The sequence below is a fragment of the Pecten maximus genome, chromosome 10 (genome assembly GCF_902652985.1).
Source record: "Pecten maximus chromosome 10, xPecMax1.1, whole genome shotgun sequence".
Taxonomy (NCBI): Eukaryota; Metazoa; Mollusca; class Bivalvia; order Pectinida; family Pectinidae; genus Pecten; species Pecten maximus.
This window is the reverse complement of record NC_047024.1, coordinates 20,341,700-20,369,571: the sequence shown is the minus strand read 5'-3', so window position 1 is coordinate 20,369,571 and position 27,872 is coordinate 20,341,700. Positions and strand designations below refer to the sequence as shown.

Here is a 27,872-nt window from a genome sequence, read left to right as displayed (position 1 = left end):
GATGAGCTAATAACAATGAAAACCAGAAACAATTTTACCTATGGCAAGAGTGTTTTATTGGTTAATAATTTTTTTATATTATGCCAAATAACAAGAGAAGCCTCATATATATAACTTACAAAAAAGCTGACATCTTCCATACATCAGCATCGCGTTGACAACAAAATATTTAAAGACATCTACAATGAACAATTATATCACATGCATGAGAAATATACTAGTGTCAGTCCAGTAGTGTTTACCAGAACACCCTATGATATATATGTAGAGCAAGTTGGGATTGCAACAGCAAGCATTTTTGAATATAACACATTTTCTTACGTTTACAATGCTGTTTTGATTAAAAATGAAGCCACTGGGTATACAGCATTTACATGTATATCGATAAGCCCCAACAAAATCTTTTAATGTTTTCATATACACCATGAATGCAAAATAACTTCAATGGGTTGAAAATGAAGCAGAAAATTGATGCATACATAAATTAGCACTAGAGTAAGAAATTACTTTTCTGGATAAACATAAATGTCTAAATAAACATATACTTCATTGATTTTCCTTGACATTGGTTCAGAGAATGTTTTGTTCCAATTCATATTATGGTCAAAAGTTCCAATTCATATGATGGTTTAAATAAGAAAACATTATTACTGGTAGAATGCGATTAATTTAAGATGGAAATGATATTGATGAGTGTTGTAAAAGATCTAACATTGTTCATGGAATTATCAAACTAAAGAGATTCATTGAATATAACTTGGATCTTCACTTTCCCACCCAAGTAACATAAGGTGTATACAGGCTAAAATTTGACATATCTTGGCAATTTAGCGCTTGTTATAAACACATTTAAGATTTTTTTTACAGAACACAGCACTGAACCATTCTACTATTACTCAACCCATAGACAATAGGCAGAAAAAATAATTTTACAAAGTAACAAAATTAATCGTATTTATAAACATATTTTGTTCCTTAAAATTTGTTTTGTATTTATATGGTGACTTATTTATAATTTTGTGTAAATAAATAGATAATTTAAAACAAACTTTTTTGTAAGTTTTCTGGTTATGCTAATTATATACACATGTCAAATATCTCGTATGAAAAAGGTAAGTTATCTCCCTTTCAACATAGACCAAAGGCTGTTTTCGTTTCCACAGTCCAAACAGATCGACCAGTTGTTTGTTCGTTTATGAAATAAAGACGGACCTGGTGAGTTTATATTGTTTTCAGACAAGCCTCGACAAAAACTTCCAAGGCCTGTATTAATAAACATTTGCAGGTCCATCAAGATATATGTTTGAAATAATACATTTAAAAACTGACGAACCAGTTTGTCCGCATAAACAAACAGGCCCCAACATTTTCTAATAAAATCACTGGTAACAACAAAGCATTAATTTTTACAATACAATACCATATATAAATATATTAAACACTTCAATTGTCCTACCAGACACAACAGCAAACAAACAAGGCATTGTCAGTATAATTATAGACAGATCGCTCTTCCCAAATCCTAAACGAATACAAGGATGAGTTTTTATAAACTTTGATATGTACACTGAGTAAAACTAAAACAACTTTGATCCATATATACTAGCATTACCCTTTACACCTTGTTTTTGTTACTACACTGATAGTGACTTAGTATTGCACTTATAAGAGATATACTCTTCTCCTACCCCAAACAGGAAAAAATCTCAAACGTAAAACCTTCGACTCGATTCACCTTCCACTCGTGTTTTCTCATGCAAGGCGAGATATAGCTATTTCACACATATGGTGAAACGTATGTAAAACATGCACATTTTGAAACCATAAAATTGAAAATATTTCACCATTTCGAAATATACTGGAAATAAGACAAGCACAATTATTACATATTTTTTTTAATCCTTTTTAGGGGTACGAGAAAAATCATATTACTCTGCGAACCAAAACGACTTCTCTTGGTTAATTAGATGAGATGAAATATATCCAATGGATGATTAAGTTTCGTTATGGATGAATATCCTCAATCTACCATTCCTGTATATAATCACAGGGGTAATAAAATCCATAATATGAACACTTAAAAAAGAGAAATCATGATTTCAACATGGGTAGATTACAATGAGGATATCAACACAATGGTGACATAAAATGAAAAATTCCATTGTATGTATAAATTTTGAAAAATGAATGCTGAATTTTTTCAAACTTTTAATAGCCATGTAATTAGAAAACAAATTCTACTGCAATGCTGTATTTATAAGAATATATATATTAGAAAATTAATTCTGAAAAAAAATTCAACTTGGTTTAATTAAAATGACGTTCTGTACGTTTAGTTAAAATCTTTCAGCTAGATCTGTTTCTTAACAATCAAAAAGGTTTGATGAACAGCACTTAAACAACATCAATTTGTTGATATTTTATGAATAGATACAAAAATTTCAATTATGATTTTTGGTTCACAACAAATAACAGAGAAGATGAAATGTATAAATCTATACAAATATACCCATGAATGACAATACCAGATATATGGAAGCCCTTTCTGAAAAGAATATTCTGGTAAAAACTGTAAACTGATAAGATGGTCCAACAACTCTTCTATGTATTGATGACAATTACATTTTAAAGTGGATTTAAAGGAGTACAATACATTCACACTTCATACTTGATTGCAGAAATCAAATCTGATAACTTTATATACAATGACTGCATCTATGCTTCGCAGATGAAAGCTCATATTTTGTATTGGATTTTCAGTTTAATACCAAGAAATGGATGTTTTGCAGGTTTTTATGAACAATGATTTTGATACAGGGACATGAATAAGCGGCTTAGAAGTTAGGAATATATCTACTGTATATAAAAGCTATACAGTGGATCTAGAACCACACAGGACACAATTTTTGTTCCATTATTAAGATGTTTTGATGTACAATTTCATATAAAGACGTAAATATGTGTTATTTCAGGAGACAGCAGTTTTGGAAAATTAAAAGTTAATTTTGTGGCACACTGATACCCACTAAATGCATATAGGTTATTAGATAATTGTATATACAACTGTATATAATCTGAACTGAGCTGGCTTGAAAATAGCTATATAGATATCAAAATATCCATACCATGAACATTTTTCTCTACTTTGAATTTGTTCTTCCAATTCTAATATGTCATATTGTAAAAATATTCATGCCTACATTTAATAATACAATACATGTAATTTGCTCTGAACTTACAGTTCATCAATGTCATTTAAGAGAAAAACAAATGAAAATAATGATCGACCCATACAGTTTTCATGCTTATAGACTCCTTTGAGTATTAGAAATGGACAATGTCGAGTGTAGGACACACGGAAACAATAACAGAAACTTACATACAGAACAACAATAGAAAACATACAAAAGAAAATCACTTACACTCAGGACACATTCACGACATTGTACGAGAGTAAGTTGACAGAAAATAATATCTATATCTATAAAAAATATAATTTCTATATAATACTTCCATAGAGACTATATTTACAATTTTGAACCATTTTAAATCCAAGCGTAGATAAAACAATTTGTATGATTTATGATGATATCTGTACTGTATACTACTGTAAACAAAGTTATTTTCATGACGACTTAATTTATGTTTTCATACCTAACAAGTTTTTCATGGCAATTTTTTGTTGTGATTTACAGTCATAAAAGGCCTACTGTACCTGTGATTGAAACCATTTTCGCAGTAATTAATTTTCACGAATTTTAATCTTCTGTGCATATGGAAAAAATTTTGTTTACAGTATAGCACACAGAATCCCATTAATATATACTTTCCGCATCAAATTATCATTATTAGTTTTGCAGTACAAGTGGAATATGTCACATGTAACTGAAAAATCTCCTTTATGTGTTAAACAGTTCTTATTCATTTTGATAAACACATTTATGTTTTTTTAATTTCCAAACTTTTTTGTCAGTGTCTTATCAACCCTATACTAAAATGATTTACAGAAAGTTAATAAATGAAATGACGTCTGAATGAAATATGGACAGTTAACATGAAATGAGCATTTTTAATTTACCACTTAACCAAAGTACAAATGCAGTTTAATATTATATCTTATAGTACTTGTATATGAGTAAATTGAATTAATTTTTTTTATCAAAACACATTAAATCTTTCCATGAACAAATATTTACATTAATTCCATTCTGAATATAGGTTATATTTGTAATTATATAAACAATCACGAACGAAAGAGACAATTGTTGAGCAAAATTACTGGAGTAATTCTGATTCAGATCAACGATTTTGGTATGATTATAATTTAGTTTAATACAGCTTGCTTCATCGTTCTAAAAACATTACAGTTGTCTTTAGCATCTGATCAAGATAAAGTACATTGTAGTTACTTGTACAAATTAATTAAACAACATGAAAAAATCCTTATGAATAATCAGGATGAAAAACAGTTAGAAACAATTGTTTTTCTTACAACCTTTTCTTTTTTGGCAGACTAAATTATGTGACAGAACAAAACTCGACAAAATCTCATTACCTTTGGAAAGTATAGTTTAAGTATCCCGTAGGATATTTCAAATTAAATAATAAATAAAATTTAAATATAAAAAACATAAATTTACAGAAAATATGTTAGCATTTTTCATTTGTTTAAGACTGGAAAATTGATACATTTGTATAATTTTTTGGTAACTTAAACAACCTAGAAGACTGATCCAAATTTTTGGTATCTCAAAAAAATGTTAAGTAAATTATACTTGTACAAAGGAACTATCTGTAAAAACAGTCTTTAGTAAGAACATAAATTCTAGTGAAAGATCTCTTCCAATTGAAACAAATCAAGCAATGCTTCAGAAATTTAACATGTAGCTAGAGAGTTGATTTCTCTAGTCTACGGTAATTGTATATATGCTGTATATTTTGGCTCGTGAATTAATTTGGTACTAATGCTTTCATGCCATGCTCTCTGGGGGTCCAATCTGACTCAACGCCAGCACCAAAATGTCTCTCTTTTCCTTGAAGAACCGTAACTCACGACCAGCTAATCTAGCACTTTCGAGTTCTTTTTCTGAAATTTCTAATTCCCGACTAATGATGCCGTCCACCTCCTGTTCGCGGGCTATCCAATCAAGAGCCATCTGTGAGCGCATGTCGTCGTCCAGAGCGCGGTGTGAGTAGTGTGCCAGCACTTCCTGTCGGGAACAGTTGCGTTCACGCATTGCCTTCAGACTTCCGTTCCAGTGTAGTAGCTGAAACACTGTCATCAGTTCTTGGAATTCTAACATAGTGCGGCCTTTATTGGCCTCCAACATAAAACGAAAGGCACCGATTCCTGTGGCTGGGTTGTCTGCCTGCTCAGGGGCTCCCTGTGGGTATAATGGGAAATTATAGCTAGTTTCAGTAATCAATTCAACAAACAAAAACAGGACTCATTTTCCTGATGAACAAGCATATACTGGGCATTGCTGAAGCAATACATGTCCCCTAACGGCCAGCGCTCAAAAAAGTAACAGTGATCCTTGATCTTGACCTTGATCTCGATCCAAAATGAAAAGCCTTAAAACTGACAAACTTTGGCATTACGTGCAAGAGAGGAAACCTTGTATACACTCCCCCAGTTTCACTGGTAGGGGATTAGTAACACTTATGTAGGTTAATTAAAACCAAATTGGTTTCTATATGTAGACTGGCCACTGGCTCTAGAATATTAAAATTATGAATTGAGATTTATAATTTTTGTCACTTGGGATATGTCTGATTCTAGTTTCAAACTAAGGTAATTTTCCTTGCAAAAATTAGGGGCAGTGGTCATGACAGTAAATCCTACATGAAATAATGGAATTATGTTCCCAAGTCTGTTCATTTGGTATCTTCACCAGTATATACATGGTTTTACATGTAGTAAGGCCTAATGAAATTCCTTTGAAGCAAGAAGATTAGCTACCAGGCTTTATTTGACTTAATGATCAGCATATATATACAATATAACACTGATGGCTATAGATTTGTTGTTTTCAGGAAAACATGTAAATCATGGACAAAGTCTCCTCCAATATGCAACATGTACAGCTCACCACAAATCAAAACCATCTGAATTCAAATGATACTAATGGGGAGATATAGCAGAAGTTAATTAACGATAATTAAAAGTTTGATTATGTATGGTTAGTACATCTGTTCTGTACTAGGTGTGGTATCCCTAGCAGTCACACAAGACGTATCTGGGTTACAGCATCTTTCCTGCCTTTAAACCTAAATTTGGTGTGAATAAAAAGCCTCACTCCCAATAACATGAGTTTTTTTTCTCCGATAAAGCTATCAAAATTACTAGAATCTTTAAATCTGATATTTTTGGCATGAGGATATGAAATCCTGCAATCAATGCCCCCACCCCGAGACTCCTAATTTTACCACTTGCACAAAATATTCCCAATTTTCGCCAGGTGGCAAACTCCCAAAATATTCAGTAAAAATCTGAGTAAATGCTACCAACCAATTCCCACAACTATGTGAATCAAAAGTGACAAGCAATTTCTTGCATTCCCAATAAGAATTAAGAATGGCCATAGTAGAATTTTGCATGGACATCTTGAGAAGAGTCCCTCTACCAGTTTTGGCTCACTTATAAACAATTGATTATCCTGTAAATACAAAAGTTTGACAACAGGTATGTATTTATTAAGTACATATATCTCACCTGAAAAGAACCAGCGGCATCACGTACAGCATGATCTACGAACTCGTCTGTAATCATGCGTGATGGGTGCTCATTAAATACGGAATTCATCAGGGCTATTTTGGCAGCACTCCTTCGGGCTTCGGCCTTCGTGGGGCAATGCTATAGATATACAACACAATAATGTTACAGACTATATATATATATATATGTATATATAATAAATAACTTTGGCAATACAGGGTTATCTCCCTTCCCATAGTAAAAAGGTATGTTGTGATATAAAAACCTAATCAACCTACCGAGACATTAACTTCAATTAGGCCTCCAGCATTGTATGTACTGTATGTACATGTATATACTGTATATAGATGTACACATCACCATCGATAATTCAGGCCAAACACTCCATAATCAATTTTTCATAACCAATTTTATTTCCTTGCAAACAGGAAGGTATTCTAGGCCTATACAAATTGCTATTGATTTAAAGAATGCCGAGAAAATATTCTCAAGGGTATTCAAAAATAAAGTCTCATTCATATATATTATTCTGCTTAAATGTTGCTTTTGGGAAACAGGATCAAAATATCAAAATAGGAAGCATGTATGCAAAATGATCTTCTTTAATTCAATCTAGATTTATATATCTGTAGATTTGAAATATTTCTCAAGCTAAAAATTTTTTTGTTGCTGTTGTTGTAAGAAACACCGGTACCTGAGCTTGTGTAATGTTATTGTTATCTTCAACTGTAATCTTAATTATATACAATGTAAACTACAATCTCACAAATACAAATAACAAACAGGCCACCATAGGCATTTTATACACAGTTAAGTACCGCGAAACAAAGACGGCATATAGCTACCGTTTACAACTAGAATTAGTAGCATTTAAATCTAGCCATACTTCAAAAAAAAAAACAAAAAAAAAAAACAACAATTACCCAATAATTTCCTACCCATGTTGCTTTAATGGCCAGATAATTCAAAGAAAATTTGTCTGGAGGCAATTCAGCAGATAATTACGGTGTTCATTAGACCTGGTTATCGTATAATCATCCTTTAACAGCAATAAATACCGGGTAAGTTATTTCATTAATAATGACACGACTACGAATGTCAATAGGATGTATAGTTTATTTGACTGAATAAAAATGTTAAGTGAAGATAATATATTTTTTTTTTAACTAGCCTTACACAAAAAACTTCGGCTATTTGTTTAAAGATTTGATCGCATATTTTCCAAATTTTTAGCAGGCTCTTTTGATCACAATGCCCTTCAAAATTGACCATTGTAAAATTTTCATGATTTTAAAAAAAAAAATTGCCTTAATTTTCAGGTTTCTAGCTAATTATCTGACATGAACATTACACTGTAACAAAATCCATTTATCAGACAATAAGCTCATGCCTTGTAGTAATATGACAATAATTTTTATGCTCGTAAACTGGTCCAGTGTAGAGAATTACATATATACAGGAGATACTGTCAGCCCACCCATATCTATTACATGTCAGTTCAGAAGAAATATCAATAACCGATGTTTTGTCTATTTCACTGTCCTGTAATTATATAAGCTTGTCTCAATTTCTCATTTGTTTTAAAATTTAAAATACATTCTGAAACAAACCTGGTTTTTCAATCACTGTTTGACTAAATTTATGCATTAAAGTATTTAACAAATAAACAATAGCATGTTAATGTCTAATGCCTTTAATGACTTTTTATATTTAGTCATTGGACTGCTTAGTGTCTTAGTCTCAGTGGACTACTATCTTAGTGACTTAGTCTCATTGGACTACCATCTTAGTGACTTAGTCTCATTGGACTACTATCTTAGTCTCATTGGACTACCATCTTAGTGACTTAATCTCATTGGACTACTATCTTAGTCTCATTGGACTACCATCTTAGTGACTTAGTCTCATTGGACTACCATCTTAGTGACTTAGTCTCATTGGACTACTATCTTAGTCTCATTGGACTACCATCTTAGTGACTTAATCTCATTGGACTACTATCTTAGTGACTTAGTCTCATTGGACTGCTTATATATTAGTGTCTTAGTCTCATTGGACTACCATCTTAGTGTCTTAATCTCATTGGACTACTATCTTAGTGACTTAGTCTCAGTGGACTACTATCTTAGTGACTTAGTCTCATTGGACTGCTGTCTTAGTCTCATTGGACTACTATCTTAGTGACTTAGTCTCATTGGACTACTATCTTAGTCTCATTGGACTACTATCTTAGTCTCATTGGACTACTATATAGTGACTTAGTCTCATTGGACTACTATCTTAATCTCATTGGACTACTATCTTAGTCTCATTGGACTACCATCTTAGTGACTTAGTCTCATTGGACTACCATCTTAGTCTCATTGGACTACCATCTTAGTGACTTAGTCTCAGTGGACTACTATCTTAGTGACTTAGTCTCATTGGACTACCATCTTAGTGACTTAGTCTCATTTGACTACCATCTTAGTGACTTAGTCTCATTGGACTACTATCTTAGTGACTTAGTCTCATTGGACTGCTATCTTAGTGCTTAGTCTCATAGGACTACTATCTTAGTGACTAAGTCATTGGACTGCTTAGTGACTTAGTCTCATTGGACTGCTTAGTGTCTTAATCTCATTGGACTACTATCTTAGTGACTTAGTCTCATTGGACTACTATCTTAGTGTCTTAATCTCATTGGACTACTATCTTAGTCTCATTGGACTACCATCTTAGTCTCATTGGACTACTATCTTAGTGACTTAGTCTCATTGGACTACTATCTTAGTCTATTGGATCTCATTAGGACTACTATCATGGACTACATTCTTCATTGGACTACATTTAGTGACTTAGTTCATTGGACTACTCTCTTAGTCCATTGGGACAACCATCTTAGTGACTTAGTCTCATTGGACTACTATCTTAGTCTCATTGGACTACCATCTTAGTGACTTAGTCTCATTGGACTACTATCTTAGTCTCATTGGACTACCATCTTAGTGACTTAGTCTCATTGGACTACCATCTTAGTGACTTAGTCTCATTGGACTACCATCTTAGTGACTTAATCTCATTGGACTACTATCTTAGTCTCATTGGACTACCATCTTAGTGACTTAATCTCATTGGACTACTATCTTAATCTCATTGGACTACCATCTTAGTGACTTAGTCTCATTGGACTACTATCTTAGTCTCATTGGACTACCATCTTAGTGACTTAATCTCATTGGACTACTATCTTAGTCTCATTGGACTACTATCTTAGTGACTTAGTCTCATTGGACTACTATCTTAGTGACTTAGTCAGTGGACTACTATCTTAGTGACTTAGTCTCAGTGGACTACTATCTTAGTGACTTAGTCTCAGTGGACTACTATCTTAGTGACTAAGTCAGTGGACTACTTTCTTAGACACTTCGTCAGAGGACTACTGTCTTAGTCTCATTGGACTACTATCTTAGTGACTTAGTCATTGGACTGCTTAGTGTCTTGATCTCATTGGACTACTATCTTAGTGACTTAGTCTCATTGGACTACCATCTTAGTGACTTAGTCTCATTGGACTACCATCTTAGTGACTTAGTCTCATTGGACTACCATCTTAGTGACTTAGTCTCATTGGACTACCATCTTAGTGACTTAGTCAGTGGACTACTATCTTAGTGACTTAGTCTCATTGGACTACCATCTTAGTGACTTAGTCTCATTGGACTACCATCTTAGTGACTTAGTCTCATTGGACTACCATCTTAGTGACTTAGTCTCATTTGACTACCATCTTAGTGACTTAGTCTCATTGGACTACTATCTTAGTGACTTAGTCTCATTGGACTACTATCTTAGTGACTTAGTCTCATTTGACTACCATCTTAGTGACTTAGTCAGTGGACTATTATATAGTGACTTAGTCAGTGGACTACTATCTTAGTGACTTAGTCAGTGGACTACTATCTTAGTGACTTAGTCTCATTGGACTACTATCTTAGTGACTTAGTCAGTGGACTACTATATAGTGACTAAGTCAGTGGAATACTATCTTAGTGACTAAGTCAGTGGACTACTATCTTAGTGACTTAGTCTCAGTGGACTACTATCTTAGTCTCATTGGACTACTATCTTAGTGACTTAGTCTCATTTGACTACCATCTTAGTGACTAAGTCTCATTGGACTACCATCTTAGTGACTTAGTCAGTGGACTACTATCTTAGTGACTTAGTCTCATTGGACTACTATCTTAGTGACTTAGTCTCATTTGACTACCATCTTAGTGACTTAGTCAGTGGACTACTATCTTAGTGACTTAGTCTCATTGGACTACTATCTTAGTGACTTAGTCTCATTTGACTACCATCTTAGTGACTTAGTCTCATTGGACTCCTATCTTAGTGACTTAGTCTCAGTGGACTACTATCTTAGTCTCATTGGACTACCATCTTAGTGACTTAGTCTCATTGGACTACCATCTTAGTGACTTAGTCAGTGGACTACTATCTTAGTGACTTAGTCTCATTGGACTACCATCTTAGTGACTTAGTCTCATTGGACTACTATCTTAGTGACTTAGTCAGTGGAATACTATCTTAGTGACTAAGTCAGTGGACTACTATCTTAGTGACTTAGTCAGTGGAATACTATCTTAGTGACTTAGTCAGTGGAATACTATCTTAGTGACTTAGTCTCAGTGGACTACTATCTTAGTGACTTAGTCTCATTGGACTCCTATCTTAGTGACTTAGTCTCATTGGACTACCATCTTAGTGACTTAGTCTCATTGGACTCCTATCTTAGTGACTTAGTCTCAGTGGACTACTATCTTAGTCTCATTGGACTACCATCTTAGTGACTTAGTCTCATTGGACTACTATCTTAGTGACTTAGTCTCATTTGACTACCATCTTAGTGACTTAGTCTCATTGGACTACTATCTTAGTGACTTAGTCTCATTTGACTACCATCTTAGTGACTTAGTCTCATTGGACTACTATCTTAGTGACTTAGTCTCATTGGACTCCTATCTTAGTGACTTAGTCTCAGTAGACTACTATCTTAGTCTCATTGGACTACTATCTTAGTCTCATTGGACTACTATATAGTGACTTAGTCTCATTTGACTACCATCTTAGTGACTTAGTCTCATTGGACTACTATCTTAGTGACTTAGTCTCATTGGACTACTATCTTAGTGACTTAGTCTCATTGGACTACTATATAGTGACTAAGTCAGTGGACTACTATCTTAGTGACTAAGTCAGTGGACTACTATCTTAGTGACTTAGTCAGTGGACTACTATCTTAGTGACTTAGTCTCATTGGACTACTATCTTAGTGACTTAGTCTCATTGGACTACTATCTTAGTGACTTAGTCAGTGGACTACTATATAGTGACTAAGTCAGTGGACTACTATATAGTGACTAAGTCAGTGGACTACTATCTTAGTGACTTAGTCAGTGGACTACTATCTAGTGACTAAGTCAGTGGACTACTATCTTAGTGACTTAGTCTCATTGGACTACCATCTTAGTGACTTAGTCTCATTGGACTACCATCTTAGTGACTTAGTCTCATTGGACTACTATCTTAGTGACTTGGTCATTGGACTACCATCTTAGTGACTTAGTCTCATTGGACTACTATCTTAGTGACTTAGTCTCATTGGACTACTATCTTAGTGACTTAGTCAGTGGACTACTATATAGTGACTTAGTCTCAGTGGACTACTATCTTAGTCTCATTGGACTACCATCTTAGTGACTTAGTCTCATTGGACTACTATCTTAGTGACTTAGTCTCATTGGACTACTATCTTAGTCTCATTGGACTACCATCTTAGTGACTTAATCTCATTGGACTACTATCTTAGTCTCATTGGACTACCATCTTAGTGACTTAGTCTCATTGGACTACTATCTTAGTCTCATTGGACTACCATCTTAGTGACTTAGTCTCATTGGACTACCATCTTAGTGACTTAGTCTCATTGAACTACTATCTTAGTCTCATTGGACTACCATCTTAGTGACTTAATCTCATTGGACTACTATCTTAGTCTCATTGGACTACCATCTTAGTGACTTAATCTCATTGGACTACTATCTTAATCTCATTGGACTACCATCTTAGTGACTTAGTCTCATTGGACTACTATCTTAATCTCATTGGACTACCATCTTAGTGACTTAATCTCATTGGACTACTATCTTAATCTCATTGGACTACCATCTTAGTGACTTAATCTCAGTGGACTACTATCTTAGTCTCATTGGACTACCATCTTAGTGACTTAATCTCAGTGGACTACTATCTTAGTCTCATTAGACTACCATCTTAGTGACTTAGTCTCATTGGACTACCATCTTAGTGACTTAGTCTCAGTGGACTACTATCTTAGTGACTTAGTCTCAGTGGACTACTATCTTAGTCTCATTGGACTACCATCTTAGTGACTTAGTCTCATTGGACTACTATCTTAGTCTCATTGGACTACTATCTTAGTGACTTAGTCTCATTGGACTACTATCTTAGTGACTTAGTCTCATTGGACTACCATCTTAGTGACTTAGTCTCATTGGACTACTATCTTAGTGACTTAGTCTCATTGGACTACTATCTTAGTGACTTAGTCTCATTGGACTACTATATAGTGACTAAGTCAGTGGAATACTATCTTAGTGACTAAGTCAGTGGACTACTATCTTAGTGACTTAGTCAGTTAACTACTATCTTAGTGACTTAGTCTCATTGGACTACTATCTTAGTGACTTAGTCTCATTGGACTACTATCTTAGTGACTTAGTCTCATTGGACTACCATCTTAGTGACTTAGTCAGTGGACTACTATCTTAGTGACTTAGTCTCATTGGACTACCATCTTAGTGACTTAGTCTCATTTGACTACTATCTTAGTGACTTAGTCAGTGGAATACTATCTTAGTGACTAAGTCAGTGGACTACTATCTTAGTGACTTAGTCTCATTGGACTACTATCTTAGTGACTAAGTCTCATTGGACTACCATCTTAGTGACTTAGTCTCATTGGACTACCATCTTAGTGACTTAGTCTCATTGGACTACCATCTTAGTGACTTAGTCTCATTGGACTACTATCTTAGTGACTTAGTCAGTGGACTACTGTCTTAGTCTCATTGGACTACTATCTTAGACACTTCGTCAGAGGACTACTGTCTTAGTGACTTAGTCTCATTGGACTACTATCTTAGTGACTAAGTCAGTGGACTACTATCTTAGTGACTTAGTCTCATTGGACTACTATCTTAGTGACTAAGTCAGTGGACTACTATCTTAGTGACTTAGTCTCATTGGACTACCATCTTAGTCTCATTGGACTACTATCTTAGTGACTTAGTCAGTGGACTACTATCTTAGTGACTTAGTCAGTGGACTACTATATAGTGACTAAGTCAGTGGAATACTATCTTAGTGACTTAGTCAGTGGACTACTATCTTAGTGACTTAGTCAGTGGACTACTATATAGTGACTAAGTCAGTGGACTACTATATAGTGACTAAGTCAGTGGACTACTATATAGTGACTTAGTCAGTGGACTACTATATAGTGACTAAGTCAGTGGACTACTATATAGTGACTAAGTCAGTGGACTACTTTACAGTGACTAAGTCAGTGGAATACTATCTTAGTGACTAAGTCAGTGGACTACTATCTTAGTGACTTAGTCAGTGGACTACTATCTTAGTGACTTAGTCAGTGGACTACTATATAGTGACTTAGTCTCAGTGGACTACTATCTTAGTCTCATTAGACTACCATCTTAGTGACTTAGTCTCATTGGACTACTATCTTAGTGACTTAGTCAGTGGACTACTATCTTAGTGACTTAGTCAGTGGACTACTTTCTTAGTCTCATAATACATTGGACTACCATCGTAGTGACTTAGTCTCATTGGACTACTATCTTAGTGACTTAGTCTCATTGGACTACTATCTTAGTGACTTAGTCAGAGGACTACTGTATTAGTCTCATTGGACTATACCATCTTAGTGACTAAGTCAGTTGACTCAAATATCTGGAACTGATATCAAAATGTAGACAAACCTGAAAACTGCCGAAGCAGCTTCCCCCTGGGAGTGAGACATAACAAACGTAAGGCGGTGTAGACGACGGCTGAGATTCGTATACCACCAGGGCTCCGTTCTTCAGGTCTGCCCCACGATCCTGCTTCATCTGCCAGAACTCTTGTAATGCTTCCACCACATTCACTGTAACCAAAACACAAGAAAAAGTTACTTATTATGTTTGAAAAAATTGGTCACTTGAAATTGACCAATCAGGAACCTAGAAAAACATCTGTCTGTGAAATAAAATTTTTAAATCTGATTTATAAATTACTGGCGATCAATAGGTCAATTATTGATTATAATTGAAAATTGTCTGAACACTAATTTTCATCTACTAAAATTTGTTTTTACATACATGTACAAATAAACCATTTCAAGAAATCACTAGGGATACAAGTAATTCTTGCCAAATTTTATGTAATATGTATGATTATAATGGGTTTACATGTGTATCTGTATTAAAATTTTATACATCAACAAATATTGTCTATATCACTATATAACATTTCTCATAACCAATGAGGCAATAAATTCTAAGATATCATTCATTCCTATCATTTTATTGAAGGTAGCTGCTGAATCGAAACGTTTAAATCTCTTTGTGAACTGTCTGGAATGTCACGATAATGATGAATTACTTCAATTTTCAAACTTACAATTATCATGGGGAAGACAGTATTAAGATTAAGGCCATTTTCAGTTTTCAACTATAATTCAATAAGTTCCTATATAAATCTTGATATTACATTTTCTGGAATGTCATGGGTCATTGCAATTGCAATTTTTAATATATGATCAAGGTCCACTGATTTTACTACAACATTACTTAAATTCTTGTTGTAACTTGCAAGGAGAAAGTACCTCAAAAATTCAAAATGGTTAATTGATGGTAAAATTTTAATAAATTCTAATATGTTATTTGGACAAAAGGCAGATTTGAACACAGACAAATTCATCATTTAGCTTGGTTAAGTAAGAAATTTACTTTGTAATGTATACAGATAGTATACCTGGCAGATAGATAGACATGCAGTTTTCATAGTTTATTTAAACATGTACCAGTAGTCTTCAAAGTTTATTTAAACAGAGAATAAATGTTGATTGAGGTCCCCTGCTGCCACACAACTTCTTGCATGACCACAGGAGAAGTCAAATGCACAGACAAAACATTTTTAAACAATAGAGAAAAATAGAATCAGGCTTTATATTAAAACTTTCAGGAATTGATCGAATCATTAGACTCGTACGTATCAACAGTGACCAACTCAGGTAATTATCGAACAGAAAATATACTGTAAATTTATGAATGGGTAATTTTTATCAAAGATCTAGAAGATAAGAAATCTGACCTTATACAGTTCCAACAGGAATGTCCCAAACAAAGAGTTAAGCCCAAAACACCAATCTAAGAATTCAAGGCATTTTAATCCCTGTTAAAAACATTTTCTTTCGTTTCACGATCGCCAGTTAGTATGCACACAGATAATGAGATAATTGTGAAGATATTTTGTTATTGTGAATATCCCTAATAGCTTTCTGCTCCTTGTAGAGACTTGATAATGATTTATACTACTGTAGGAGTCAATCTATATAGGTCTATATAGCTATAGCTACTACACGTTATTAAGTGACAAAGATCTAGAACTCAAGCCCCTTTGGGTAAACAAACAACTAGGTTTGAGTATATCATATCAATAACTTTCATCTGGGCTTCATAACTTCCAAACTTTGTCAAATACATGGGAAAACTGTGTGTGTATGTACTATGTTTGCATTTGATTTCAAAGGTACAATTCTGAATAGAATGGCTGTTATCATGCAGCATCACATATATGCTTGAATCTTTCTGAGAGACCTATAATATAGGTTTTATGATTAAAATTCAGTAAGCTTTTTGTCTGGGTGTATATTGTTCCATTTTCATGTGAAAAAGTGAAGAAAATGAGACAAAAATGTTGAAATGAGGCAAAAATGTCGCGCCTACGACTCTTGATTTGACCCAAGCATCATGACCTGGTGTGTCTATCCCATGGGGTACAATTGGCAACAATAAATACAGAAATAGTATATGCATCACACACAAAGGTTTAAAATTTTGTACACCTATAGTTCTGAATGAAGAGTTCTGCTGTGGAGAATTACTACCGGGTAAGTCAAATGTACGATTCTAACATGTACAAGACAGCATGGGGAGACATTAAGATTAAATTCCTCAGTACCCATCAATAACCTGCATGTTACCTGTACAGGTATTGAAATTATTTACCTGTATATAGATATAGAGAATTTATCTTCATTGATTTTAAATAGATTTAAAACCTAGTGTGGGGCCGATATCTATTACTATACAGATCTATATGATACTCAAATGAAAAGATCTACTACGTCACTTTTACAGTATTCACAAACCTGTAAAATAGATAAAGGCTAATTGGATAGGAAGCTAAGGCTGTACATGCATATGTACATTACATTTGGAATTATGCCATTGTCAATATACAAACCAAGCTGAAGCAATGATTGACATCCCAAACAAGTACATGCATGTATGTCAATCTATCTTTGTGTTTATATAAAAATGTTGACAACGTTGATGAAGAATTCAGTTTTTGAAGGTCAAGGCTCTGCCAAGCCAAAAAGAATAATTTACATGCATATAAATGGTAACACATAAATTACAGAAGGATCACGAAAAAGAAACTTCAGATAACCTGAATATTTCTTATTTGAGGTATTCAAGTACAATGTATATATTTTAGGCAAAAGTTTTAACTGTTGGGACCAAATTTTTACTTCATGCTAATTGCATGGTCTACGAGTTATCAGAGTTGGAGATAATAAACAAAGTTTATCTGTATACTTTTTATGCTACCACCAAGAATATATGACCATTAATTTTCTTTTTCTAATTAGGATACTTCACTGCTTTCCAAATTAGAAGATTTGTATATGAAATAGAATATTTAGATTTGAAACTTGAGAAAATTCATATTGAAGAAGATAGAACTGGGATCATGGCTCTAGTTGATTTATTGAAGTATCATATGATCAACAGTCCACTGACTAAAACCATATAATTAGCTTCAATCAAGGACTTTATTTCACAACATTTCTAAAATAAAATATTATTAAATGACTCTAAATCTAGAATTGAATAATAAAAAAAAAAGAAGATCACATTTAACATTATTTAAAACTATATATGGATAAAAATCTTTTGTTCCTGTAAAAGATACCAGTCCTACCAGTATTTTTGAAGTCAAATCACCAACTTTTTGGTTAAATTATGTCAAGTAGACTTGTCCTTGCAAACACAAGAGCCAGAATCAAAAGTCTCGGTTGTGAATAATTGCTGTAGTTAATCAGATGGTATACATGTATATAAAAGACTGGTATCGTGCTTGAGAGTGCTGTAAGGGGTTAAGACCCTCACATCAAATATCTGGGTAGGTTGTGTGTATTATAAGTTAGTTTTATCACTTTTATGTAAATTAAGTGTTAACTGATATAAAAATCCATTGAATGATAATTAAACTACCTTGTAGTTCATAAAATGGCTGCAAAATAAATAAAATGTAATTGAAAATATTTTTTGAACCATAAAAAAGAGAATCCCTCCATTTAAGCTGTGAATGTTTGATCAGTTGGCAGTAATATTACTGGACTTGTGACTGTTGACTTCTTACAAATGTTACACCCAGGATTGGATTCCAGTTCATTGAGCTGGAACACAGTGTTAACAGCTGTGCCAGATCGGATGATAATGATAGTTATTGGGGTTGATGTATTGCTATCGTACAGACATTCCTCTCCTCCATGCTCCATTGTTCTTTCGCGTTTCAGCCGTCATCTCGATCAGGAGGCCAGACAAGTGCAGGCTAAATTTACGTTGATTTGTCAGGATTTTTCTCTGACATTTCCAAATTCTTAGTTTAAATATCCTGTCTTGTCAATTTCACTACAAACTTAAAATTAAACCCCAAATTTTAAAGATGGGCTAAGGTCATCAATTCATGAGTCACGGCCTTGAATTTTGTTTCAAATAAAGCTGAAAAACTGGTATTTTGAATGCCTACTGAAATTGTTGGGTCCTGATCGATGACATCCTCAAGCTTCAAACTTTCCCTTTAAGCTTCTAATGTATAATAGGAGCTTTGTTTCTCGGTTGATCTGTTCATTTGGAGGCAAATATCTTCTATTTGAGTATCTCTTGTGCTCTGACCATGGGGAAAACATATGGTGTACATGTTCTTATATAATGTAATATCATAAACAGTATTTATATGTTTTAAATATATATATATAATAAATATATATTTATGCATTATTACATATAATATAATGTAGCAATTAAATGCTTCAACATTATATATTCTGTACAAGGAGACAACTTTCTGCACATTATTTATTTATTTTTTTTAATTATTGTCAGATTCTAGCACTATCTATATATGTTGTATAGGAATTTAAAGAATGGTATTTGGACAAAAAATGTCTACCGGAAGGACACTAAATCTCCCACCGTTGTCATTCAATTTTAAATCTATTCCATGTGACTGACAATAAAAAACCTATTTAAATACAGTGTCACAGACAACTAGCCATTTCAGAGGCGTGTACATAATGTCTTAAATTTAATCCTCGGCACTCCAGATCTGTATACACACACAGTGGATGTGTTTGAGATTACTGGGGGTTTGTCCAACAAAAGATAATACCAAGTTCAATGATCAGACACATTATTTCTCCAGTAATATTAAATGTCTCAATATCATGTTTAAGTACGTACACAATGTACACATTGCAAAATTTACACAAGTGATTCACGTTCAGTTTCCAGCCAGCCCCGATTTTCAAAACCTATTACTGTTCAGGTACCCAGTACCATAATTGTAGAAATTTCTGTATTTTACCTAGCAAGTGCACACTGATACGCTGACAAAACTAGGCCACAGGGAAAAGCTTTCTTGCGAAATCTGGGAGGGAAATTCTTTTATTTTTATTTTTTTTTTACTTGTGCTTATACATTTATGTAGCAAAAACAAGCCATGGTCATCAAAGTTAAAAGACTAATGATTATATTAGCAGACCAGTGAGGTAAGAAACTTTTTATAAATGTTTCAAATAGTGCACCAATCATCTTTTTCTTGGAAAAAAGGTGGAGGTAGGGCTGTGCTTATATTAATGGTCATATTATAATGAATTAGGAAGTAAATTAAAATTGGCGAGTTTGCAGGCTCAACATTATCCTGTAACAAATTTTTCTTCATGTTCTGTGGAATTTGTTATAAGCAATCATTACCATTATCTTTATGGAAGTACGTATACCTGTCCCGTTATATCAGACTATGGATTAAAATCTAGATCTGACAATCATACCAGCTGCATGCAGCATTCCTGTCTACATAATGGAGCATGCATTTCACATGCAGGAACTTTGTTGCATCTACAACAGGAAACCCATATGTGCGTACGCTGCACTTGAAGAAATAGACAATTTTATTACTGTTGTTTTTTGAGGCTTCAAGGCTAATGTCAAGGCTTTTCTAAAATTGGATTTTTGTGAAATTGTCCATTTTGTTAGTTTTTCTCTCTCTCGATAATTTCAATACCATTAAGCGAATAACACCAGTGAGACATAGCTATAGACTTTGCAGAAAATGACCCCGACTGTAATTTACCATTACTGAAGTTCAGACCTTCAGCAGTTGACCAACGGCATTGCTGCTTACAATTAACTTACGTTGGTTTTTAGTCCACAGTGTCGTCACAGGTCACAGCAAAACAGAAGAGCATTTCCTATATTTCTTAAAATTTGACATCAAAATAATTGCACCCTATTTATTTTTTTTAAGTTCACCACCAACTTTAATGATGATGAAAATCTGCAGTTCAAAATACTTGTGAACTAGTACTGCTGCCATATCATATTTATCTGACAACATAAAGCTTGACCCACGGCCATGGCCAGCTATAGCTTGTAATAAATAAGCCACGTAATTGCTCAGTAAAATTACCAGCAAATCTAATTACATTATCCTGTAATTAGCTCATTCAGTTATCTTGTTTTATTTTTTCATGATATGAAATTTATTACACATAGTTCATTTATACTCATGCACACAACCCAACTACGAAAAAACGGATTAAATATCAGGGTAATTATCATTTTCTTCTTGCAGTTTTACTTAATAGATGTGCTAGGCCTTGTCTGATGTGAAGTGGATTTCTTTTCCTTTTGATTGGAGTTTAGTTAGATTTCTATCTAAATATCACTAGATTGTAACACTATACAAATGTATCATATTTGTAGAAAAGCCCTGTCAACTTAACATTTAAAGTAGTTAAAATGTAAATTTCATATTAAAACTGTTTAAGCATTTAATTCACAGCAAATTAATGATGAAAAAGGATTTTTTTTTAAATGAATTTTAGCAATTATGAAGGTTTGAAACTATTTCAAATCTTCACTTAACAATGATAGTGTAGTAAAGATAAAATTTAAATTTTCTTGATACTGGTTTTAAAGTTAAATTTACATGTACCAGTAAATTATACAGGGTTGCCTCTAAACATATGGAATTACATTCTAGCTTAGTTTAATGACACACCACTTGACAAAGGCTGCAGCCATGATATTAAGTCGGGGCTGTATTTTATAAAGTCTATGTGAAATATTAATGAAAAAGATGGTAGACCTGATTGAAATGCTAATGCTAAACTCTGTAACGCCATAAAACGTCGGTGATGTGTGATTTCACACAGTGACACACATGAATCACTGCAGTGTCTATATATATATACAACTACTTCCCTACAAAACATGAATCAAGCAAAAATCATGGGCAACAAGCTGCATTTATTTACAATTTCTCATCCTACCTTGATACTGAAAAATTGTACAAATCAAATTAATTAAGCAATAAGTGTAAATTATCATATCTGTGCCAAATATGGTTAAAGTCATCAGGATCATGGTTTGCCATCTTGATTACCTATATATAAGCTAAAGCTAGCTAGCCTACCGGTGCTTGGTTTTGTTTATGTTGTTTAACGTCCTATTAACAGCCAGGGTCATTTAAGGAAGTGCCAGGTTTGGAGGTGGAGGAAAGCCGGAGTAACCGGAGAAAAACCATCGGCCTACGGTCAGTACCTGGCAACTGCCCCACGTAGGTTTCGAACTCTCAACCCAGAGGTGGAGGGCTAGTGATAAAGTGTCGGGACACCTTAACCACTCGTAGGTGGAGGGCTAGTGATAAAGTGTCGGGACACCTTAACCACTCGTAGGTGGAGGGCTAGTGATAAAGTGTCGGGACACGCAGAATTACCTTAATTAACTACTCGGCCACCGCGGCCCCAGCTACCAGTGCACATACATGCAATGTTTGATCTCAAATCAGTCTTGAAACACAATATTACACAAGTTGGTCAACAGACTCATGATCATTGACTGTGTGTGTGTTTAAATATATCTTTTAAAAATAAACTGTCAGGGGGCATTAATTTGTAAACTTTAATTATTTGACAACGATTATGAAACAAGTTAAATAAACTCATCTTAATCATGCGCATGCCTGTTGGCCGGATTGAAGCGCGTGAGAGGTCTTACTGTTGCAGGAAATCGGAGAACATGGAGAAAAACCCACATGGTCAGACCGATTGCATGACCCCATATACCTTTTCACATCCCATATTGGGGAATTGAATCCCGGTTGCCTAGGGGAAAGGCAAGTGTAAATGTGTTACCACTGTGCCAAATGACCACCCTTTCATGATCATCTACCTGTAATTGTACTGTAGGCAAGAATTCATGGGTATACCGGATTACTAGCCCGAGTTTCCTCTGGCCCTGACACCATGTCTGGTGTAGGGGCCCTACATGTACATGTACACCAGACATGGTGTCGGGGCCAGAGGAAACTCAGGCTACCAAATTACATGTAACAACAATATCACCATATTCTCCACTATAGATTATATATATGGCCAATGCAATAATATGTACATGCACTAGCTTGGGTATCTGTATAGCTGAAGTCATGCAGGACAAGATTATTTGCATACAAAATGCAATGCAATTCTAGTGTTAGAAGTCGAAATACTGTATTATGTTCCCACCTCTTGCTTGGACCGTGGGGAATCGAAAATCATGGGGAATGATTATGTTCAAATTTTGTTTGCTTCTTTGCAAAGTTTCACAGAAAGCACTGACCAGCAGTTTTGATGAAATTGAATTGTTTATAGTGATGGACAAATGCAATTCCGATCCCAAAACATGACATTATAGCTGACTTTGTCTGATGATGATCAGAAAGAAGTCCCAGGTAACCAATACCATTACGTGTCCTGTGCACACGTCTATATAAAGACCTGTACGGAACTTAGGACATACTGACAGTCTGCCGTAGTGTTTACCGTCAGTTCAGTCTTTACAAAGCCAGTAACATTAATAGAAGAAAACCAATATTTAATGTAGGTACTGGCGTTATAGTGTTGACACTGCTATCACAGACTGGCTGACATTGGTTTCATAGTTAAACGAAGACTTAAGCCTTTTAAGCCATATTTAAATCACAAATTCACAGATTGTTTTGAATCATAAGCCGTACATGTTAAAATTTAAATACACTAGTTATATCCGTATGTTTACTCACAAGGTGGACATTCAAAAGTATCAAATAAGCTTCAACTAGAAACCCATGCTTACAGATCCAAAGTAAACTATATATAACTTGTGTCTGATTTTAAGATTTGTTCCAACTGAATGGGAAATGAAAGAAAAAGGATCAGGCCGTAGAGAAGGTGACAGAATGAGGGGATCAACATCAGTATTGGGGGCAGGGGCAGGAGTTCAGCTCACCAGAAATGTTTTTTATACATAAATGATCACTTATTTTACATACATATATATATTATACATGTACAATAATTACAGATGTTTCACTAAATGTTTTGACTCTCCAAACTGAATTTTGAATATTAAACGTGTGTTGATCATGACCCTTCAGATTTTTGAGAATTTGAATAGTTGCCATGGCCAACTGTGCATGTTGACTCAACAGCAGGATGCCCTGATCAAATTATAATTGTTTTTGTTGGCAAGCTTTAAGGTGCATGTAAGGAAAGCATCCGACATCATATGCTACATGCAAGCAAGCTTATAAAGGTCTACAATTGGATAATGAGGCTGTCTAATGTAATATTAGTCTAAGAAAATTCTGAAATATGAATGACAGAAAAAATTATTTCATGTTGCCATATAAAGAACATTGATGAGGTGACAAAATCATGTATTTTTTTCATGTTTCAATATTTGAAAGGAGGTAGCTGTGACTGCTAGTAGTTGTGCATGGATAACTGGATGAAAAACATTAAATTTGATATACATGTATGTTTGATGGGGCTAAGATCTAGAAGGACGGGAGTCTATAGCTATTGGGGTTGGAGCTATTGGAGAAAAAGATGTTGATCTCTAGCTATTTATAATGGCTCACCAATAATTTAATCTAATTAGTAATTATAATTAGCATGAATGCATGCATGTTGACCTTTAGGTGAAATCTCCTAACATTACTGATATTGTAAGTAATAGTGGAACACACACTATATGTCCTAAATCATCAAAGTAGAAATATATGGGGTTGTGCTAAAATCAGTGCGGTAATGAGTTTTGAGTGATATATTCAGGAGGTTTACAAAATGTTCATCAGAACTTGTCTTAAGACATTTTTGTATGTGTATGTCATCCTGACCTGTCACCTTACAGACATATGAATTATTCAATTTCACTTGTTCGATACATATTCCGTTTCAGGATGTACATGTGTAAACTACTGTTAAATTGCCTGTACAGCACACGTCATTAACCAAATCAATGGTCAAATTCACTGTTTGGTGTTGGTGATACACCTGTATAGAATGTACAGGTATATTAACATTTAGGGGCCAGAGGGAAGTTTGTCCTGTCAGTGGCAAGCATATTTAGAATTTATCACAAATTGAAGTTCATGATGTACACAGATGGTTTGGTACATGCACATGCAATGTATACAGCCTCCAAATAAAATCTGGGAGCCCTATTAAAGTATTCATAATAAGCTGAGAAAATGATAACGAAAAGTGAAAATATGATTCAAGATTATAACTGTAATTAGCTGTACATGTAATTCATTTACGTAATCCCACATACTGAGAGATAAAAAGACTTTGGTTTGTTTGGTTTGTTTTTGTTTATATTAACGTCCTATTAACAGCCAGGGTCATTTAAGGACGTGCCAGGTTTGGAGGTGGAGGAAAGCCGGAGTACCCGGAGAAAAACCACCGGCCTACGGTCAATACCTGGCAACTGCCCCACGTAGGTTTCGAACTCGCAACCCAGAGGTGGAAGGCTAGCGTTAAAAGTGCCGGGACACCTTAACCACTCGGCCAGTCTCACAATGTACAGCATGCATCAACTGTGACAATTTTTTCACTAATATTTACACATTGACTAGCTAGCATACTTCATGATCAGTCTCTTTTGCAAATTTCATAATTAGCAAAAGTGTCGTAGTACAACCATTATACATGTTTTTCAGTGTAATCCTAATTAGTCTGGCAACGCAAAGTGAAAATCTAGCATTTCTGGGAACTTCTAAAGGACGTACACAACAATCTACATTAGATGGTAATTGATTATATATAATTAACCCTGAGAAAACCAGGTAATTAATTATAAGCCTCCAGTCAGATGATAATTACAGTCCATCTAAAAGCCATATTGAGGTGTAAAGCATTATTGCCAACTGAATTAGTGAGTAATTATAAAGACTGGAAAGTCTAGATCTCGTTTACCCTTAATCAACTGGGTTATTTTTTCATATCCCATTAGCAAGATTGGAAAGTGGATGACCCGGTCCGGATCCGGGAAGGGGAATGAATTTGAACTGTGATCATGGCCATGTCAATGTAGCAATAAATAACTATGACATATATATATATAATTTTTGTTGGCATTCATATATACCTGGTATATATAAAGAATTACATCAATCAAAATAATATACATTGCAAACGAAAAGAAATATTATTTTGAAGACATTTTTCTTTTTTTTTTTCTTCAATTAGATTAAATAAGCTGTTTGCAGTACCTATATGAAGGAAAAAGTAGTAAAATATAAGGAACAATTTTCAAATTAATTTATAACAAAGGGAAATTATTATGTAACTGAAATGAAATTGAAATTATTCACTATAATTTTATAATGGTACAATGAATTTTTTAAGATTATATTCTTGTTCACTATTAATTCTTTCAGAGTTAAACTAGTATAGGTTAAGAAATCTCACAGATTTGCAAATCCTACCAAAATTTAGATATATTCAATTTACTGTCATTTTTTTTGCAGACTGTTTTGAGAGACGTCTTGTTTATTTTACATTTCTAAGAACTCAACTTGCAGGCCTATATGAGTAAGGTTTAAATATAATGACTGAATTCGACTATAGAAGTACATGTAGTCATAAAAATCATTAATAAAATAATTAAAATCATACAAGTCAAACCTTATTATGACTCCAAACATCCGATCAATCAACCGAAATTATTGATACTTGATTTAAATAACTAGTAAAAGATTTTTCTGGCGATAATGAGGTTTGACCTGAAATGTTTCTTTTGAAAACAATCATACCTCGTCCATATCCATGTGAATGTTTGGCAAAGCTGTTGACCACTGCATCCACAGCCTCTTTTAAGACGGCCTTTGCACGATTATCGTTCATTGCCTGTCCAGATGCGGCCATACCAGCTGCCGCAGCAGCCATCACCTGCGATGACATTGGTTGGTCCATCATGGCAGACATAGGGTTTCCATGGGGCGAGTTTGGTGATCTGGCTCCCCGGGGAGCTGGGACGGGTTTCTGTGGCAGACCTCGTTGGTTGTAGTTGTATGATGCCATTTAATTCTGACGAACTACATTGGTCAGTCTATGAATAGCGTTGAAGGGATATGGTGGTCAGTCTGGAGTTCCTCCAGAAATGCCAACGACTCCCCCGTGTGCAGGGGTTTAAATATAATCCCTTAATGAAGCTCTGGGTCCATAAAGTGCACTGATACAATATCTTATCTTTGTCACATTCAATTCCAGTTAAATCCCCGAACCAGATACTGACTACAGCAGCTAGCTTGTTTCAACAAATTCCTATCTCGGAGAAATCGGTGTTATTAAGTTACTTACGATTTGAGAGTCCAATCATTCACGACAAATGATAACAGGGTGACAAGAAAGCTCGCTATTATCTGAGACAAATCGATTATGTGGAAATGATCTAAACCCTTTGATGGTTGACAACCGAATCAACGACTGTGACAATGTCTCGTCGAACACTTTCCAAAAGAAGTTTTACCACTGCCATCTTGTTATCTATAACATAGTATTCCCCATGTAAACATTCCACTTCACGATTCTTGAGTAGGAAGATGATTCAGAGTCCAATGGCTAGTAATCAATTCTGTCTCAAACACGCCAGGAATTTCATGAACTACGCTGGCGATACACAACCTAGCCCTCAGTCGCCCATGTTGGTGACCTGTGACCTTTCAGACGTTAGTGCGGATCTAGTAAATACAATTTGTATTGCCATAAAAATGCAACATTACTGAATTATAATAAAATTTCATCACCAATTCTTAATATTGGCACTTAAAATAGTTATTTTTTGTCATAAAGGACCGTTTCCTATGCTTAAATATCTCCTTGATGTAAGGGAGCTAACTCCTCATGTTTTCATTGCACTATCTTCTCAGAGTCATTTTTTTTCAAGTATCAAAGTACTGAAAGTACTAGGCGTTAGGGATGATACAATGTCAAGAAAAAAACAAATCTTATTTATTAACAGAGTTTTATAAGAAAAGTTTCTTACAATATAAAAATAAATAAGAAATATCTTTAAAAAAGATAAACGGCATAGTTTTAATGCTGGTGGTTATAATGTAAAACTACTGGTGAAATAAATTAATGAACTACATTTTAATTAATAAATGCGCAGTTTCAGCACGGATACCAAAATTATATCAGTTTGAA

The 27,872-nt window shown here is 34.3% G+C and overlaps 1 protein-coding gene across 1 annotated transcript; it reads right to left on the bottom strand.

Annotated features, from left to right (window-relative positions):
* Window positions 1-32: 32 nt before the first annotated feature.
* On the bottom strand, window positions 33-27,368 carry LOC117336344 (protein limb expression 1 homolog). The gene is made up of 4 exons (XM_033896839.1): window positions 26,480-27,368; window positions 14,785-14,948; window positions 6,716-6,856; window positions 33-5,384 (listed from the first exon to the last, which is right to left on the bottom strand). Exons 1-4 carry the CDS (start codon window positions 26,745-26,747, stop codon window positions 4,971-4,973), a joined length of 987 nt encoding a protein of 328 aa, XP_033752730.1. The 5' UTR covers window positions 26,748-27,368; the 3' UTR covers window positions 33-4,970.
* Window positions 27,369-27,872: the final 504 nt, after the last annotated feature.

Excerpts from the sequence above, each read along its gene's own strand:
- LOC117336344 (XM_033896839.1), bottom strand. The coding sequence starts at position 26,747 with ATGGCATCATACAACTACAACCAACGAGGTCTGCCACAGAAACCCGTC. Across the intron at positions 6,857-14,784 it reads GCTGCTTCGGCAGTTTTCAG|CATTGCCCCACGAAGGCCGA; the intron begins GTTTGTCTACAT and ends GTATATCTATAG. Across the intron at positions 5,385-6,715 it reads ATGCCGCTGGTTCTTTTCAG|GGAGCCCCTGAGCAGGCAGA; the intron begins GTGAGATATATG and ends TTATACCCACAG.